This window comes from Abramis brama (assembly GCF_963993115.1).
Source record: "Abramis brama genome assembly, chromosome: 7".
Lineage (NCBI taxonomy): Eukaryota > Metazoa > Chordata > Actinopteri > Cypriniformes > Leuciscidae > Abramis > Abramis brama.
In genome coordinates this window covers 8,725,473-8,743,021 of record NC_139969.1, presented here as the reverse complement: position 1 = coordinate 8,743,021, position 17,549 = coordinate 8,725,473, and the positions used below count along the sequence as shown (strand labels likewise).

General features: G+C 37.2%; 1 protein-coding gene across 1 annotated transcript in view; it reads left to right on the top strand.

Annotated features, from left to right (window-relative positions):
* The window catches only part of gpc1b (glypican 1b), a 79,154-nt gene that overhangs the window by 36,581 nt on the left and 25,024 nt on the right, over positions 1 to 17,549 (top strand). Inside the window, exon 2 of the mRNA XM_084120372.1 lies at positions 10,118 to 10,276. Coding sequence (XP_083976498.1) covers positions 10,118 to 10,276 — 159 coding nt within the window. The remainder of the gene's footprint in view (positions 1 to 10,117; positions 10,277 to 17,549) is intronic.

The window sequence follows — 17,549 nt, the reverse complement described above, 5'->3', positions numbered from 1 at the left end:
AGCTGGTTCTCGGATCCCGTTCACTACTAATATCCCACTGCAGTAAAGATAGCTCATAGTTAGCGTCCTGAATGACTAACTGCAAGCTGGCTTTACTGTTATTAGGCTACTTATGCTGAAACCATAATGTCAGGCACTAGATATTTAATATTTTTTACTATAATATTGATTCCAAGAAATTGTAAAGTGATGCAGTTTTTTGTGAAAACCCTTCAGTCTGTTTCTTTATAGGAAAATTTGTAAATGAATGACTTTCGTATCATTATGCAGTGTTGAATTACACCACATCTGACAGTAAACAGATGCCCCCTGTTTTCTCAACTTTCATATTTTTCACATTCATTTCTCAAATCCCTCATTTACACCAATAAATGCCTGCTGATGAGGCTGCGTGTGAAAAACTGTCCAGTCAGCTCTGCTTCAGTGATTTTTGCCTGTGATTCTAGATGGGGGAGACAGATGCAAATCCAGATTCCTCTCGGCAAAACTTGGATCATCTGAATGTCATCTCAGCATTACCTGTCTGTTTAACAAGGCCTCCTGTCAGTGCCATGTAGTCCTGTTTTCTATTGAGCTGAAACAGCAAAAAGTGACGGGACAGAGTTTTTTTTTTTCTTTCAGCAGCGACTAAACTGAACATGTTCCACTCTGTCATTGCTCTTGAATGAAATAGGTGGCTATTGCACAGGTTGGATGTCAGTGACATGAAATATTGATCAAATCATGTTTCATAACCATCACTTACACACCGAAAAGCACATATTTGATTTGAGAGCAACAGCAGAGGGGAATATTTTCAGTGAATAAGGACGGCTAGTTCATCACATGCTAATCGGGTATTTGTATGCTATGCTAGTACATAAGTACTATAGACATAAACTGTCATTATAACGTAGTTCAAATAGCTTTTATCATAACATGATTTTGTTGGAATTGTAATCAGGAGCTTAAAAGAGTAGCTTTTAAACAAACAAAAATTGGAGCCAATGGGATGGCTTGGGGTCCTAACAGAGACCCAAATTCGAGGGAGGACCTGATTTGTCATCACACCGGCCGCATATAAATGCCAGAATGTAAAATTAGTTATCTTATGCACATTTAAATGTGATCCATTTTCATTTGTCCGCAAAATTGGCGGTGATTTTCTTTTAGAAATGCACACTTCTCATACTTTTTTTGTGCATTAAAATTACAGATGAAAAATGTATGTTGTCACAACTAATGTTGTGATCTCACATAGCATTATATTTTAGTCCATACATTTGAGAGCCATGTTCTAAAATGTGATGCATAACAAATACATACTAGGCTACATGCATGCAAAGTTTTGACGCTGCTTTAATCGACTCCATATTAATTCATGTTGTATGAACTGTTCCACTATCTCTTTTATCTACTGTTCGCCGTTCACTCAATCTCCCTCTATCTATTCTGTGCTTGTTGGAGTGTGCACCTGAAAGGTCTTCTGTGTGTTGTGGTTGTAAAGAGAGGGTTCTGCGTCTAAATAAGCGCAATTCTTGTCAAGAAAAAAGAGACCGAAACAGCAATTGTGAGCGGGGTGTCCAGCAGCAATTCCTCGAATGATATACAGTAAAATACTGTTATAATTTGTATGCATGGTCAAGCAGTAATTTGGTGGGTCTGTTTGCAACATACTCTATTTGCATAATATATTTTTGTGAATTGGGTGCTAAAACACTGCAGACATGTGCCAAAATGACACAAAAACCCCATGACTGCATTGGTTGAATTTGTAGGAAATAATCCCAGTGAAATAAACTGATCCAGCGGCAGACAGAAAGATGTTACAGTGATAATCTTGTGTTTAGTTTTACACACCGGATCATCTGTCCTGTCTCTCTGCCCACAACACTAGCTCAGTGATACTGAACGCCACTGTGTGTGTGTGTGTCTCTGTTCAGGCTTCATTTCTAAAACGCGCTGTAATCCATCATGTTCCTGATAACCCTCTCTCTCTCTGTGTGTGTGTGACAGGAGTGGTGTGTGGGTGGGATTTCTGTCTGGGATTTATTTAACGAGGCAAATCACTAGAATGGGTCTTGCAACTTCCTATGATATCTCTACTTCCTCTCATCTGATGCAAGTGACATTAATAAACCAGAACACTATGATGTATTACTGAGCTCTGACAAGATTTCATAATTTTTGAGATGCATATTCAAGTCTGAGATTAGCTGATTCGAGAACAAGTGCTTTTTTTTGTTTGTACATTTGTGATGCATTGACAGCCATTCAGAAGCCATTCATTTTTATAAATAAATTAATACTTTTATTCAGCTATAGGATGCATTAAATTGATCAAAATACTTTTATGATGTTACAAAAGATTTTGATATCAAATAAATGTTTTTTAAACTTTCTATTCATCAAATAATCCTGAAAAAAATCACACTGTTTTCATCATTGATAATAATATTGATAATTGATAATAATAATGTTTCTTGAACAGTAAATTAGCATATTAGAATGATTTCAGAAGGATTGTGTGACAGTGAAGTCTAGAGAAATGATGCTGAAAATTCAGCTTTGCATCACAGGAATAAATTGCAGTTAAAAATATATAGCAGTTATTTTAAATTGTAATACTATTTCATAACATTACTGTCTTTACTGTATTTTTGATCAAATAAATGCAGCCTTGTTGAGCATAAGAGACATATTTTAAAAATCTTACCGACCCCAAACCTTTGAACGGTATAGTGTATTACTGATACCACCATTTTACCATGGTACAGCCAGAGTACTTCTGTGTAAGGGTCTGTTACAGTGCCGGATGCTTGTGTATGTGAATGAGTGATGCTATCATAGGATGCTTCTCCTATCTATCCCAGAATTCAAATGCTCTCATTAATGCTAGACACGCAGCTTCACAATCGTCGTTGTTTGCAGTGGATCGTTAGGAGAAATGCACGCCACTGGCAAACTCATTTATCAAATACCTCAGAAAAGTGTTTTAGGATGAGGGCTCTTGTTGTATTGATTGGGTGGTGAAGAGCTAGCGTGTTAAATGTTTCATATCAAATCACTCAGATAAAGTGTCCCTGCTGATAACTCGCACTCTTCTGTATGTGAGGAATAAATGGGAAGTTTTCAAAGTTTGACATGCTAATGAATGTCATCGGCTTTTTCACACACACTTTTTCTCTAGAGTGCATTAACCTTAATCCGAATGTTCCTGCAATCTCCTGTGGTGGATTTTTAATAGATAAAATAGTAAACTGTATATTAAACTAACCATGTTTCTAACATCTAACCTTATTTCTCTTTTTAGGCCTAACATGATAACACTTTGAAACACAATGTACTAAAACGTTCTGTCCTGTTTTTGAATGTTGTATGTTGTGTTGCCATACCTCTTTTACTTTGGTTGTGTGAGTGTATAAATAACAAATATGGGAATTGAAACTAGACAGATGACTAAATTTGAACCTTGTGATTAACAATGAAGTAATCATTAAAACAAAGTTTGCTTTACCTAGTAACAGAAGGGTTTGCATATGAAGAACCAATCAAATTCATATCATTTTGCCATACCTCGCTATTCTATAAAAACTGTTGTATTCGTTTTAGCTGGTGGGATTCTCAATGGAATTTGTCTGAGATCCTCCGGCCTTGCTTCTTCTTGGGGGAGATTCTCTGAGAACTGTTCGAGAGATCCTCCGGCCGTGATTAAAGCATTTAAAGGACAATTATTGTTTTGTATTATACGATTATTCCTGCGCAGGAAGTAAGCTAGTTAGGGGAACAGGTATTAGCACCCAGCCGACGTTGATGTGTAGACGCGCTAGAGTATAGGATTAGACTCAGCCGCCGTCGATGTGTAGACGCGCTAGAGTATAGGATTAGACTCAGCCGACGTCGATGTGTAGACGCGCTAGGGCATAGGATTAGACTCAGCCGACGTCGATGTGTAGACGCGCTAGGGCATAGGATTAGACTCAGTCGACGTCGATGTGTAGACGCGCTAGGGCATAGGATTAGACTCAGTCAACGTCGATGTGTAGACGCGCTAGGGCATAGGATTAGACTCAGTCGACGTCGATGTGTAGACGCGCTAGAGTATAGGATTAGACTCAGCCGACGTCGATGTGTAGACGCGCTAGGGCATAGGATTAGACTCAGTCGACGTCGATGTGTAGACGCGCTAGAGTATAGGATTAGACTCAGCCGCCGTCGATGTGTAGACGCGCTAGGGCATAGGATTAGACTCAGCCGACGTCGATGTGTAGACGCGCTAGAGTATAGGATTAGACTCAGCCGACGTCGATGTGTAGACGCGCTAGGGCATAGGATTAGACTCAGCCGACGTCGATGTGTAGACGTGCTAGAGTATAGGATTAGACTCCGACGTCGATGTGTAGACGTGCTAGAGTATAGGAGTAGACGTGCTAGAGTATAGGATTAGACTCCGACGTCGATGTGTAGACGTGCTAGAGTATAGGATTAGACTCCGACGTCGATGTGTAGACGTGCTAGGGCATAGGATTAGACTCAGTCGACATCGATGTGTAGACGTGCTAGAGTATAGGATTAGACTCAGCCGACGTCGATGTGTAGACGTGCTAGAGTATAGGATTAGACTCCGACGTCGATGTGTAGACGTGCTAGAGTATAGGATTAGACTCCGACGTCGATGTGTAGACGTGCTAGGGCATAGGATTAGACTCAGCCGACGTCGATGTGTAGACGTGCTAGAGTATAGGATTAGACTCCGACGTCGATGTGTAGACGCGCTAGGGCATAGGATTAGACTCAGTCGACGTCGATGTGTAGACGTGCTAGGGTATAGGATTAGACTCAGCCGCCGTCGATGTGTAGACGCGCTAGAGTATAGGATTAGACTCAGCCGACGTCGATGTGTAGACGCGCTAGGGCATAGGATTAGACTCAGCCGACGTCGATGTGTAGACGCGCTAGGGCATAGGATTAGACTCAGTCGACGTCGATGTGTAGACGCGCTAGGGCATAGGATTAGACTCAGTCGACGTCGATGTGTAGACGCGCTAGGGCATAGGATTAGACTCAGTCGACGTCGATGTGTAGACGCGCTAGAGCATAGGATTAGACTCAGCCGACGTCGATGTGTAGACGCGCTAGGGCATAGGATTAGACTCAGTCGACGTCGATGTGTAGACGCGCTAGAGTATAGGATTAGACTCAGCCGCCGTCGATGTGTAGACGCGCTAGGGCATAGGATTAGACTCAGCCGACGTCGATGTGTAGACGCGCTAGAGTATAGGATTAGCACCCAGCCGACGTCGATGTGTAGACGCGCTAGGGCATAGGATTAGACTCAGCCGACGTCGATGTGTAGACGTGCTAGAGTATAGGATTAGACTCCGACGTCGATGTGTAGACGTGCTAGAGTATAGGATTAGACTCCGACGTCGATGTGTTGACGTGCTAGAGTATAGGATTAGACTCCGACGTCGATGTGTAGACGTGCTAGGGCATAGGATTAGACTCAGTCGACATCGATGTGTAGACGTGCTAGAGTATAGGATTAGACTCAGCCGATGTCGATGTGTAGACGTGCTAGAGTATAGGATTAGACTCCGACGTCGATGTGTAGACGTGCTAGAGTATAGGATTAGACTCCGACGTCGATGTGTAGACGTGCTAGGGCATAGGATTAGACTCAGCCGACGTCGATGTGTAGACGTGCTAGAGTATAGGATTAGACTCCGACGTCGATGTGTAGACGCGCTAGGGCATAGGATTAGACTCAGCCGACGTCGATGTGTAGACGCGCTAGAGTATAGGATTAGCACCCAGCCGACGTCGATGTGTAGACGCGCTAGGGTATAGAGTTGTACTCAGCCGACGTCGATGTGTAGACGCGCTAGGGTATAGAGTTGTACTCAGCCGACGTCGATGTGTAGACGCGCTAGGGTATAGAGTTGTACTCAGCCGACATCGATGTGTAGACGCACTAGAGTAAATATTATAGGCCCAGGTAGACTTAGGTCAGATGAGATAGGACTTAGTTAGGTTTAGGGAAAAATCTATGACACTCCGCTAAATAATGTGCTGAAATTAAAACAATTGCTGACATGTCTCCCTTATAGATTGAAAACAACCCACTTTACATTTAGAAACAGCAAAATGGACAATGCCTGCTTGTTTCTCTGCTTTGTAACATCATTAAGCAGCTTCCTCAGAATGTGTTGATAGGCTAATTGCTAGGCTAACTGTCTTTGCATGCACTTTTAGCAATACTGTGAAGGAAACGGGAAATAAAAGGTAATAACTGTGTTTACTATAAAATAAAAACTGTTTGGATGGCTGGTGATGGTGAAAAGGATTAAAGTAACATAGGAAGGCTTGTGCTTAGTGGGAATCTAAAGATTGTACTAGTGGTGTAGCGACCATGTAAAGTATAGGAGGGACGTATCTTCTCTGGCCAAATTGCTCAGATGTTTAAACAAAAAAGAGTAATACGATTGCGTGTTAATGTATGTGCATGTTTTGTGAGTAAAGTGTTATGTAAATTCCATCAGGGCCTGGTAAAGGTTGCTAAAGGTTTATTTTAAAGAGCGTTGACATAAAGCAACTTATTGTTTACTTTTGCGGTCTATTTGCAGACTTTTGACCTCAAACCTCTGAACGGTAGTGTACATTCACATGGAGGAAATGTATTCTGGGAATCTCATGTTATAAATGTTCTCTTCCAAGAGGTTTCTTTAGGATAGATATCCATAATCACTTCCTCAAACCTCTGAACGGTAGTGTACATTCACATGGAGGAAATGTATTCTGGGAATCTCATGTTATAAATGTTCTCTTCCAAGAGGTTTCTTTAAGATAGATATCCATAATCACTTCCTTCTGAATGTGGTGATGCTATAGTTACTGCTACACATACAGGCTGACTGTGTGTGTTAATTTGATGCTTTGAGCTGAACGGATTAAAGTGAACATTTCCTTCCTTTCCCTGTAAAATAACATTCTCTCTCTCTCTCTCTCTCTCTCTCTCTCTCTCTCTCTCTCTCTCTCTCTCTCTCTCTCTCTCTCTCTCTCTCTCTCTCTCTCTCTCTCTCTCTCTCACTCACTCACTCACTCACTCACTCACTCACTCACTCACTCACTCACTCACTCACACACACACACACACACACACACACACAGACAGTTTATTTGGGATTCTCATTCTGTGGTCTAATTGGATCCTAATTGGAGTTTTCCTCCCTAGAGTTCTCAGATAAGTTAATGGTCTGTGAATTGGTCCTTCTTCAATCTCCAGTCTTACTGTGTGTGTGTGTTAGTGGGCCATGAGAGACCTTAGAGGGAAATAGCATTGGTTTTACTCACTATTTTAAATGCTTTTATTAGGGGTCATGTAAGGTATCTCTCTAGGCAGAAACCAGAAGATGTTTATATGTTTCCAGTTTTACCTACAGAGTAATCTATTTTATATTAACTCTAATTTATCGAGGCGGAAAAGAACTCCAGCCCAGCTCAGCTCACTTTACAGAGAGATGTGATTTATTGATCTCTAAGGGGTAATTTAGCAAGCACACATGAGTCAGAATCGAACAGGGGTTGTTACGGCCAAAAACACTGAATATCAGCCACCAAAAGATCACAACAAATTGCTTGACACCTCTGTGTAACTAGTCTGTTAGGTAAAATACTAAAAGATAAATGATAATAACTAGCTCAGTTTTAGTTTATAGTGCATTAATATAATGTATCCATTCAAACAAGAATTTAATTAATTAGGATAAATTATTTCCTGCCATTTTCTGTGACAGAATGCCCACTTTTTTCAGATCGTATTTTTAATTCAATTCAATTCAATTTTTTTTATTATTATTATTATTATTATTATTATTATTATTATTATTTATTTATTTATTCATTCATTTTATTTTTTTGTGTGTGGAATAAATGAGAATCTGAATCCTCTTTCTGACTGCTGAACCCAGTGTCATCTGTCCACAGCCTCACAAAATAAATGACAATGAATCACATCCCTATATCAAATTTTTTTCCTAACCAGCCATGGTTCACAGAAACACATTTTGTCTGTTTCCTTGGTTTCTGTTTTCAGTTTATTGCACTTTGGATGTTGGAGGCCAAACACATTAGTTGTGTGGGTTTAATCAAATGCTATGCTGTTCAAGGGCCTGTAAACCTTCTTGAGCAGTAACATTAAGCTCAGATAAGAGCGCATTAAATTCCATCTGTTTGCTGTGTGCTTTTTTATATGCTTCCTCTGTCCTTGGATTGGAGAATAGGCTCAGGATAGAAATGGCTGACAGCCCAGCACTTTAGAAAAAGAATCCTGTCTCTGACAGTGTGTACTCTCACCCGCTGACAAACACACACGTGCTCAGATACACAAGTCACAGGTAGACACTTGCTTTATTTGACACTAACGTACCACACAAGATAGACACACTAACACACAAATACACACATCTTTATGGCCCAAGATGGCAATAAATAAGAATGATGTGGCTTTCTAATTGATAGAAATTTATAAGAATAAAATTTATATTGATAAGAGCTTAATCAGAGGGAATAATAATAATTGGTTTTCCAAGAATTTATTATTTATCATTAAATAACAAAAAATAGCAATATAATAATAACATTTATTATTTTTTGTTTTATTGTTGTTAATGGAATAATATGAATAATAATAATTGTACTGCTGATAATAATAATTAATAATAATTCTTAGTTTTTAATTGTATTATTACATTTATTTTGCACTTTTTTTTTTTTTGTATGCAACTGTGCTGCAAACTGTTAATAGAGAACACTCTGAAAATTGAAAACTGGAAAGGACAGAGAGAGTTTTTATATCGACTGAGCAGGTCATCACTTCTATAAAACAATAACACAGGCGTGAACACCAGTCGATTGAGTGGAAACTTTCAATTACTCTTCAGCCCCCTCCTTCCCATCATAAAAAAAATCATTTGTACTCCATTATATAACCGTGCTGTGATGTTCAGTTGTCAGTCACGGACACATTCAGATCATATTGACTTCTCTTTTGCATTTGAATTGACAAAAACACACAAAATGTACGTCAGGTTCATTCAATTTCTGGATATTTCCTGTTAGATCAAATATTTAAAATATACTAACACACAAAATAATTTTATGTTATTTCTACATTAAAATAGCCCCACATCATCACATAGCCTTCACCATACCTAGAGATTGGCATGGTTTTATTTCAGTTAGCCTAAAAGCTAGTTTGATTTGCATTGAGAGATGATCTTATGGAAAGTACCCCATGCCAATCTCTAGGTATGGTGAAGGCTATGTGATGATGTGGGGCTATTTTAATTCCAAAGGCCAAGGGAACTTTATCAGGATGCATAGTATCCAAAAAAATTTTTTTTTTAAATACTTAAAAATAAAAATCTGCCTGCCTCTATGGGAATTTAACATAGGGGTGTACTCACTTATGCACCATGTATTTTAAGGAAGAAAATTTATTTATTTACGATACATTATTCATTCACAAAGAAAATTGGTGTCCTTAAAGGTTGGATTTTTCCTAATTTTTTAAATTAAGGCATTAAGTTCAATTTCCAAAATATGATTTTTTATTCCTCTTTTTAGTCAACTTTAGCATGGGTGTATTCACTTATGCATTGCACTGTATATAAATAATAGATTTTTCTTTTTGCATTTTGGATTTTGAACTTTCTATTCATCAAACAATACTGAAAAAATCTAGCACAGTTTCCTCAAAAATGTTTCTTGAGCAGCAAATCAGCATATTAGAATGATTTCTGAAGGAATACATTGCATTTTAAAATGTATTTAAATAGAAAACAGTCATTTTAAATTGTAATAATATTTTTTTCCAATATTACTGTTTTTATTGTATCTTTGAGGGCTTGGTGACCATAAGAGAAAAAAAAAAAAAAAATCTTATTTGGGGGATGAAATCGCATTCCGGGGGGCGGCACTGCAAATTTACTAGCCATTAAAGGGGCAGGGGCTCAAGCCACTGAAATATTATGGGTTATGATGAATGAATGAATGGATGGATGGATGGATGGATGGAGAAAGTTAAATGCACTTCTACTGACGGTCCTGATGATGTTGTTAATTGTGTCTCTCTCAGGTGAGCACCTGCGGGTCTGTCCTCAGGGTTACACCTGCTGCACGTCCGGGATGGAGGAGAACCTCCTGAACCTGAGCAGAAGAGAGTTTGAAACACAGGTGAAGGAGTCTGGACGCACCTTACAGGCCTCTCTCAACGTCCAGTTCAAGAGCTTTGACGGTGAGTTACTGTCTGGAAAGAGTGTCTCTTTACATTACACTTCCCATCATGAGGTTGAGAAGAATCGTTTGTTGAAAAAAGGATGCCACTCTTTGAAGAAAATGTTCTAACCTTAAAGGGTTCTGTCAGGTACTTCATAATATAGAGTCTTTTAGGGGTTCCCATCATGGGATCATGTTATGGAATTAGTTGATTGTTATAATTTGTTTTAATACAATTTCTATGCAATCATTTAAGACATTTCTCCTTTAGAACTGGCATAAAGGCTTCTTACAAATTGAGTCAAGAACCCTAAGGTTCTATATAGAACCTTTTTTAAGAGGGTGATATGCTTGCCCAACAAACCTGTGCTTGATATCAGAGCAGCACAGTTAAAACCTCCATGGCTTTAGACAGATGGTGTGTCTGTGTGTGTGTGTGTGTGTGTGTGTGTGCGTGTGTGTGTGTGTGTGTGTGAGCGTGCGTGCGTGTGTGCGTGTGTGTGTTTGTGTGTGGATTTCTCACTTACCCTCAAGCCTGCTGAATACTGTGAGTGTGAATATTATTCATGCTGTTTACCTGAGTGATTGTGTTTGGAGAGATGGAGATTGAGCCCAAAAAACGTTAAAAATATATTTATATATCTCCCATTTAACTTTCTCTTGCTTCATAATCATTTCTTTCTCTCTCTCTGTGTGTGTAGGCATCTTAATCAGTGTTTTTGCTTTTTGTGTAGATTGGTGTGTGTGTGGGTGTGAGATTTGTTTGATTAGCTCTTTCTGTAAGAGTTAAACAACTTCTCAATCAGCATCCTTCACACAATTACATGCAATAAATGTGTGTGTTTTGCGATTTTGGATGGGGGGAATTCTCACAAAAGAATAAAAAAGACATTATATTTTGCATTAAGAAATCAAAGCCTTTTTTTAAAACAAATAAGTTTTTTTTTTTTTTTGCATTGTGACATTATTTTCATTCAAGTGCATTTTCCTCTTAAATTCTCATTTCTATAAAGAAATAAAAATGCATTTCTTGTTATTGTGATACAGCAATTAAAAAATCACTGTCTGGATATTAAAAAAAAAAAAAAAAACAATATTACAGGCATTGCAATAATACTACAGTACTGTGGTGTACATCATACTAGACATGGGTATTTCAATAAGTATAAACTAAATTAAAATAATGTCATAATGCAAAAAATAATAATTAGAAAAAATACTTGATTTTCTTAATGCAAAATATAATTGAGTTATATTAAAATAATATTATTAATATACAATTCATATTTATTTATTTACATATTTAGAAAGGTAAAACATGACAAGGACATTTCTTGACATTGAGAGGTATAATAATTATAATAATAAAGGTCAACAGATGGGTTTGTAGGTCTGGCATTCTAATCATGATCCTTGCCAAATGTCGCATTTGATTCATTTTATTGGCAAGCAGAACAAAAAAGTAGAATAGAGAACAGGCATAATATATAGTGCTTTTCAAAGATTTAATAATCTCTAGAATCATTGTTGAATGTGAATGTTAAAAGCTGAAGAAACATTTATAGAATCTCTCTTGTACTGTTTTTTTTTTTTTTTTTTTTGTACAATTGGTGACTTTGGTACTTAAAGTTGAAAAAATGTCAGTGTCTCTGTTGTTCTGGAGTTCATAAGTGCCAATTTTGGGGTTTAAAGCATGTCTCTGCCAGCTCACCTCCAGGAATCCTGTGTGTGTGTACAAACACACTCTCTCACACACACATGATGTAGTGTGTTTGTGGAGAGAATGCTTGAACTGTGATTATTTCCCAAGTGCTGTTGCACAGGGAGGAGATCTGGTCAGTGTGTGTTTCCCAGCATGAATTATGCTTGGCAGCACAGTAAGCAGTGATGGTGGATTATACCCAGGGTGTGTGTGTGTTTGTGTGTGTGTGTGCAGCTATTTATGTAAGATTTGAAAGACTAAAGGCAGTAACAGTGTAAAATGTGACAATATTTATTATTAACATTATAAAACAGCCTCTCTGAATCATGCGTGCTGTCAAAGACGCTAATATTTGTTTCCAGTTTTCACCCCTTACTAACTGCAAAAGAGATCAATTTACAGCAACCTAGGGCCCAGTCTCTTAAATCATAAATCTCAAGGGCTGTTGTCATTTCCACATCGATTTAATTTTCTCGCACATTTTTCTAGTTTAGTTTAATAGCTTTGTAAAAAAAAAAAAAAAATGATAAAGAGAAAAAACTGGCAGTAAAGAGTATAGTATCTATCTATCTATCTATCTATCTATCTATCTATCTATCTATCTATCTATCTATCTATCTATCTATCTATCTATCTATCTATCTATCTGTCTGTCTGTCTGTCTGTCTGTCTGTCTGTCTGTCTGTCTGTCTGTCTGTCATTCAGTTCTATCATGTCTGTCTTTCATCCACCCATCATCTTTCTATCCTTAGGACATGTAAATCTAATCATCCTTTCATACACCACTCCTCCTCTTTTACTGTCTGTTTAGTTGTGTCTGTCGTCAGGTATGTGTATGATTGGGTTTGTTTCATTATGTGTTGAAAGGTTTGTCTCCTAGAGAGTTTGTTTTGTCTTCTTAGAATCACAGCTAAAAGTATGTTAGAGCATAATGAGCTGTTATGAGTCTGTTTTAGGAGGTTAAGTATGGCTCTCGATGTGTTTTAGGGTGTGTGTGTGTATGCTGGATTCTCTGTAAGGGTGAGGAGATTCTCTGTAGTGTTTAGGAATTTGAGTGGCTTTCGCTGTAGGGGATGGTTTCTGAACGTATCAGACTCAGACACGTACGCTGAAAACGTATAAACAGAAGTGATAGAAAAAGACTTTCAAAAGACAATCAAATTCAGGTTGCAGGCCCGAAGATTTACCCTTCTGTGGTAAAGACAACTAATCAAAACGCAGCATAGAAGATAATAAATCTCTTTTATCAGATCACATTGTTCAATTTACGACTTTTCTTGTTCTCGAGTGCCTTTGTCTGAATCACTGCAGATTTAATCTGTGATATTTTCTTATCTGAATACATTTAGTCCTGATTGTAAATAGCAGCTGAGCAATTTAAGTGCTGATTTACTGAAATAATATTTTCAATTACACTGAGTCATCCAGGAAAACAATTTCCTGTTGAAGGTCACCTCTGATGATGTCATCTGCGACAAGGACAGCTGCTCTGTCGCCCATCCTTATTGGCCGTTTCATGATGACATGCAAATAATGTTAAGCAAGAATATCATTTGTAAGAATATCAAATTAAAGACGCTTTGGATAAAAGCGTCAGCAAAATTAAAAAATAAATGTAAAATGAATAAATGTTGAGGAAGACCTGCAGTGATACAGACCTATGATCCCAGAGACATTTCTCTCTCTTTTTCTCTCACTCACACACACACACACACACACACACACACACGAGTTTTATGAGGAGCAGTGACAGTTTTTATGTTATGATTCTGTTTCCTCTTTTCTTTACACTCCTTCATTTTCCAAATGCCAAAATGGTTGCTGGCCAAAGTGCTGTGCATATGTTTGGGTGAAAACCTTAAACATGAATTAGTCTTCCTGTTAATTGGAGATAAATGCGAAAACAAATACATAGTGATTTAAAATACCTTTTTTTGTGGATCACAACCCTCCACCACCCTTATTGCTTTAATGAATCTCTCTCTGTACACTACCTTTCAAAATCTTGGTATTTTTAAATGTTTTTGAAAAAGTTTGCTCATCAAGGTTGCATTTATTTGATAACAAATACAGTAAAAACAGTAATATTTTTGCAATAACTGTTTTCTATTTTAATGTTTTAAAATGTAATTTATTCCTGTGATGGCAAAGCTAAATTTCCCAGCATCATTACTCCAGTCTTCAGTGTCACATGATCCTTAAGAAATCATTCTAATATGCGGATTTGATACTTAAGATCAGTTTCTTCATATTATCAATGTTAAAAAAAACATTGCTTAATATTTTTGTGGAAATCATGATATATATTTTTTTTACAATTCTTTAATGAACAGAAAGTTCAAAAGAACTGCATTTTGTCTTTAGTGTCACTTCTGATAAATTTAATGCATCCTTGCTGAATAAAAGGATTAATCTTACTGACCCCAAACTTTTGAACGTTAGTAAAGTACCATAGGCTCCATTGACATGTAGGTCCACCTGTGTGTGCACCTGTGGAGACTCGGTTGACATGCATGTTATCAGGAGGAGATTTAGGCCACAGCTGGTGTACTGTCTGATTTAAGACCCTTCAGACAGAGCTAGAGTTTACAAGCTCCAGTGAAGGAGGCTTTAAAGAGCTCGTCTGTGACCAATTTAGCTCCTGAAATTAATGTACATTCCAAATGCATGATCTCCGATATAGGTGTAGACAGACCAGTAGGTGAAGAACATGACCTTTCAGCTGTGGCTCTGCTCCACCGGACGTGGGTTCAAGACCCAATCAGAACTCTTCAGCTTATGTGATGGACCCTGCGCCCTTTCACAGGACAAGTGGAAAAAGTGTGTGTGTGTGTGTGCTTGTGTTGTTGTGTAAGGGTCAAGTTTCTGAAAATTTCAATTCATTTTACATTAATCTTTTATTTCACATGTCTTCAATTCACATCTCTTCAATTCAATTCAATTGTATTCTGTTCTGTTCTGTTCTGTTCTGTTCTGTTCTGTTCTGTTCTGTTCTATTCTATTCTATTCTATTCTATTCTATTCTATTCTATTCTATTCTATTCTATTCTATTCTATTCTATTCTATTCTATTCTATTCTATTCTATTCTATGGTGCTGTCATTCAAAACTGGGACAAATAATGTATTTAGGTTTAAGTAAATTAATTATGTAGTCTATGGTCTGCTGTACAATTTTTGTTATTCACTGTTTAACCATGTTTATGCTCATCTAAACTTTTTTAGTTTCCGTAAATGTCGATCAACTTACAGTGTAAGACTTGTCGCTTTCCATTGTCAATTGCGCTCATTCCTGTTGCGCGTTTTCAATCTGGCCACCCCTGTGAGCGCCGAGTCTGATGACGAGAGAAACAACCCTCTCCAATATTTAGATTTTGGACTGCAGTACCAATTTCAACCGCTAGTTGTCAATATTACATACTGCACCTTTAAACTGAATAATGTCTACAGGTGTTTGTGAGGGTTAAAGCCCGTTCCCACCAACCACTGTCAAGTAACCAAGTTTTGATACATCAAATCAAGTTTTGATGATCATTCTAATTCTAGGAGAATAGTGAAGTCCATACCACCATTATTACGATAACGACACAGAGTGATACAGAGGGTTATGTTCTGATTGATTTTGTCCAGATGATGAATAATAAAGCGTCATTAAAGAGCTCGAGCATTTAAAGCAGCGGATGACAAAACTGCAGAGTGCACTTACAATAGATTATCGCCCATTGGTGTGGACACTATAGTTATTGTTGTAGTTATTGTTTTTGCTGTGAACTGGCCTTTAGTAGTAGTAGGGTTTGCTAAAGTATGCTTCTATGAAAGGTCCTTACCAATACAGCTTCAAATGTCTCTGTGTGTGCATTAATTTAAAATATTGAATAAAATGAGGGAGGGCTGGTACTCCATAAATTCATCCATTCAGCACTTTGTCAGAATACACAAATACAATTACATGTAATCACATCCAAATCCCTCTCTTCCTTTCATCCCTTCCCTCTCTCCCTCCTCTCATTCCATCACTCTGTGGTCCCCAGCTGCTTGTCTCTCCATCACGAGCTCGGCCGCAAATTAACAGCCCGCGTGTTCTGTTACGACGCCACTGATATCATTACGCCTGCACGCCTGTCGGAGAGATAGATGGAGGAGAGGGAGAGGGAGAGAGGGGTGTAGTGAGGGGGTGGAGGGTCAGACGAGTGTGACAGGAATATAAAGAACCGAGGATCTACCTTTCATGGCCTTCCTTTTTTCTTTTTGTTTTTGATATCAGTTTCTCTTTATTTAAAGTCAGGATGTTCACCTGATACATTGACCCCCCATAATCAGACACTTAATGGGATAATTCACCCTAAAATGGAAATTCTGTCACCATTTGCAGAATGTTGTATGTTTCTTTTGTAGAACACGTACAATTTGGACACCAAAAATATCTTCTTATATGTTAAATTTAAAACTTTGACCTGAAAATAATGCATACATATTATACTGTATGTATCATTAAGATACTATTATAGTTTTTATTAATATTTTCTTTTTAATTTTGTTTTAATTGTAGATTGTAGTAATTTTGTTTTAAGTAAAAAAAAAAAAAAATGTCTATATATTTTATTACATCATGTTAATTTTGCCTTGACACCTAGCTGAAATGAAAGTTCTTTATATTTTATTTTATTTTATTTCAATTAACGTTTAGTTTAACATTATATATATATATATATATATATATATATATATATATATATATATATATAAAACCAGTCATAAGTCGCACGGGTATATTTGTGGCAATAGCCAACAATACATTGTATGGGTCAAAATTATCGATTTTTCATTTATGCCAAAAATCATTAGGATATTAAGTAAAGATCATGTTCCATGAAGATATTTTGTAAATTTCCTACCGTAAATATATAAAATATTTATTTATGTGAGTGAATGCAGCACAGTCGCGAAAATAAATTTACAACTTTACAGGCGATTTTCTCAATGTGTCGATTTTCTTTTGCACCCTCAGATTCCAGATTTTCAAATAGTTGTATCTCGGACAAATATTGTTATATCCTAACAAACCATACATCAATGGAAAGCTTTTTTTTTTTTTTTCAGTTTTCAGATTATGTATAAATCTCAATTTCAGTGTGTGGTTTCAATGTGACTGGTTTTGTGGTCCAGGGTCACATATATAAAATGTTAGTATAGTTGCATTTTAATCTATGAATTAACTATCACATTAAGATATCTACATTTTACTTTATGGTGCTAACATTGATAAGCCATTAAAGTATCAATATATAAGTGTCATATTTGTACATTTTCATTTTAATTCAACTCAATACATTTTAATGTGGGAAGAACAATGAAACATTTAACTTTAGTTTATTAAAGTTTATTTTCTTTAGTGTTTTTGATCAAAACTATTGTTATGCCTTTATAATAAAGAACGAACAAATATGCAAGGGCAGTGAGATTTCTGTCCTGCGGACTGTCATGTTATGAATCAGACTTTGAAAACCTGCGTTCGGAGTGACAGGGAGTGAAGATAGGCTCACCTGGATCAATGGTAACACACTTCGGAGAGGCTTTTAAATGAAAATATG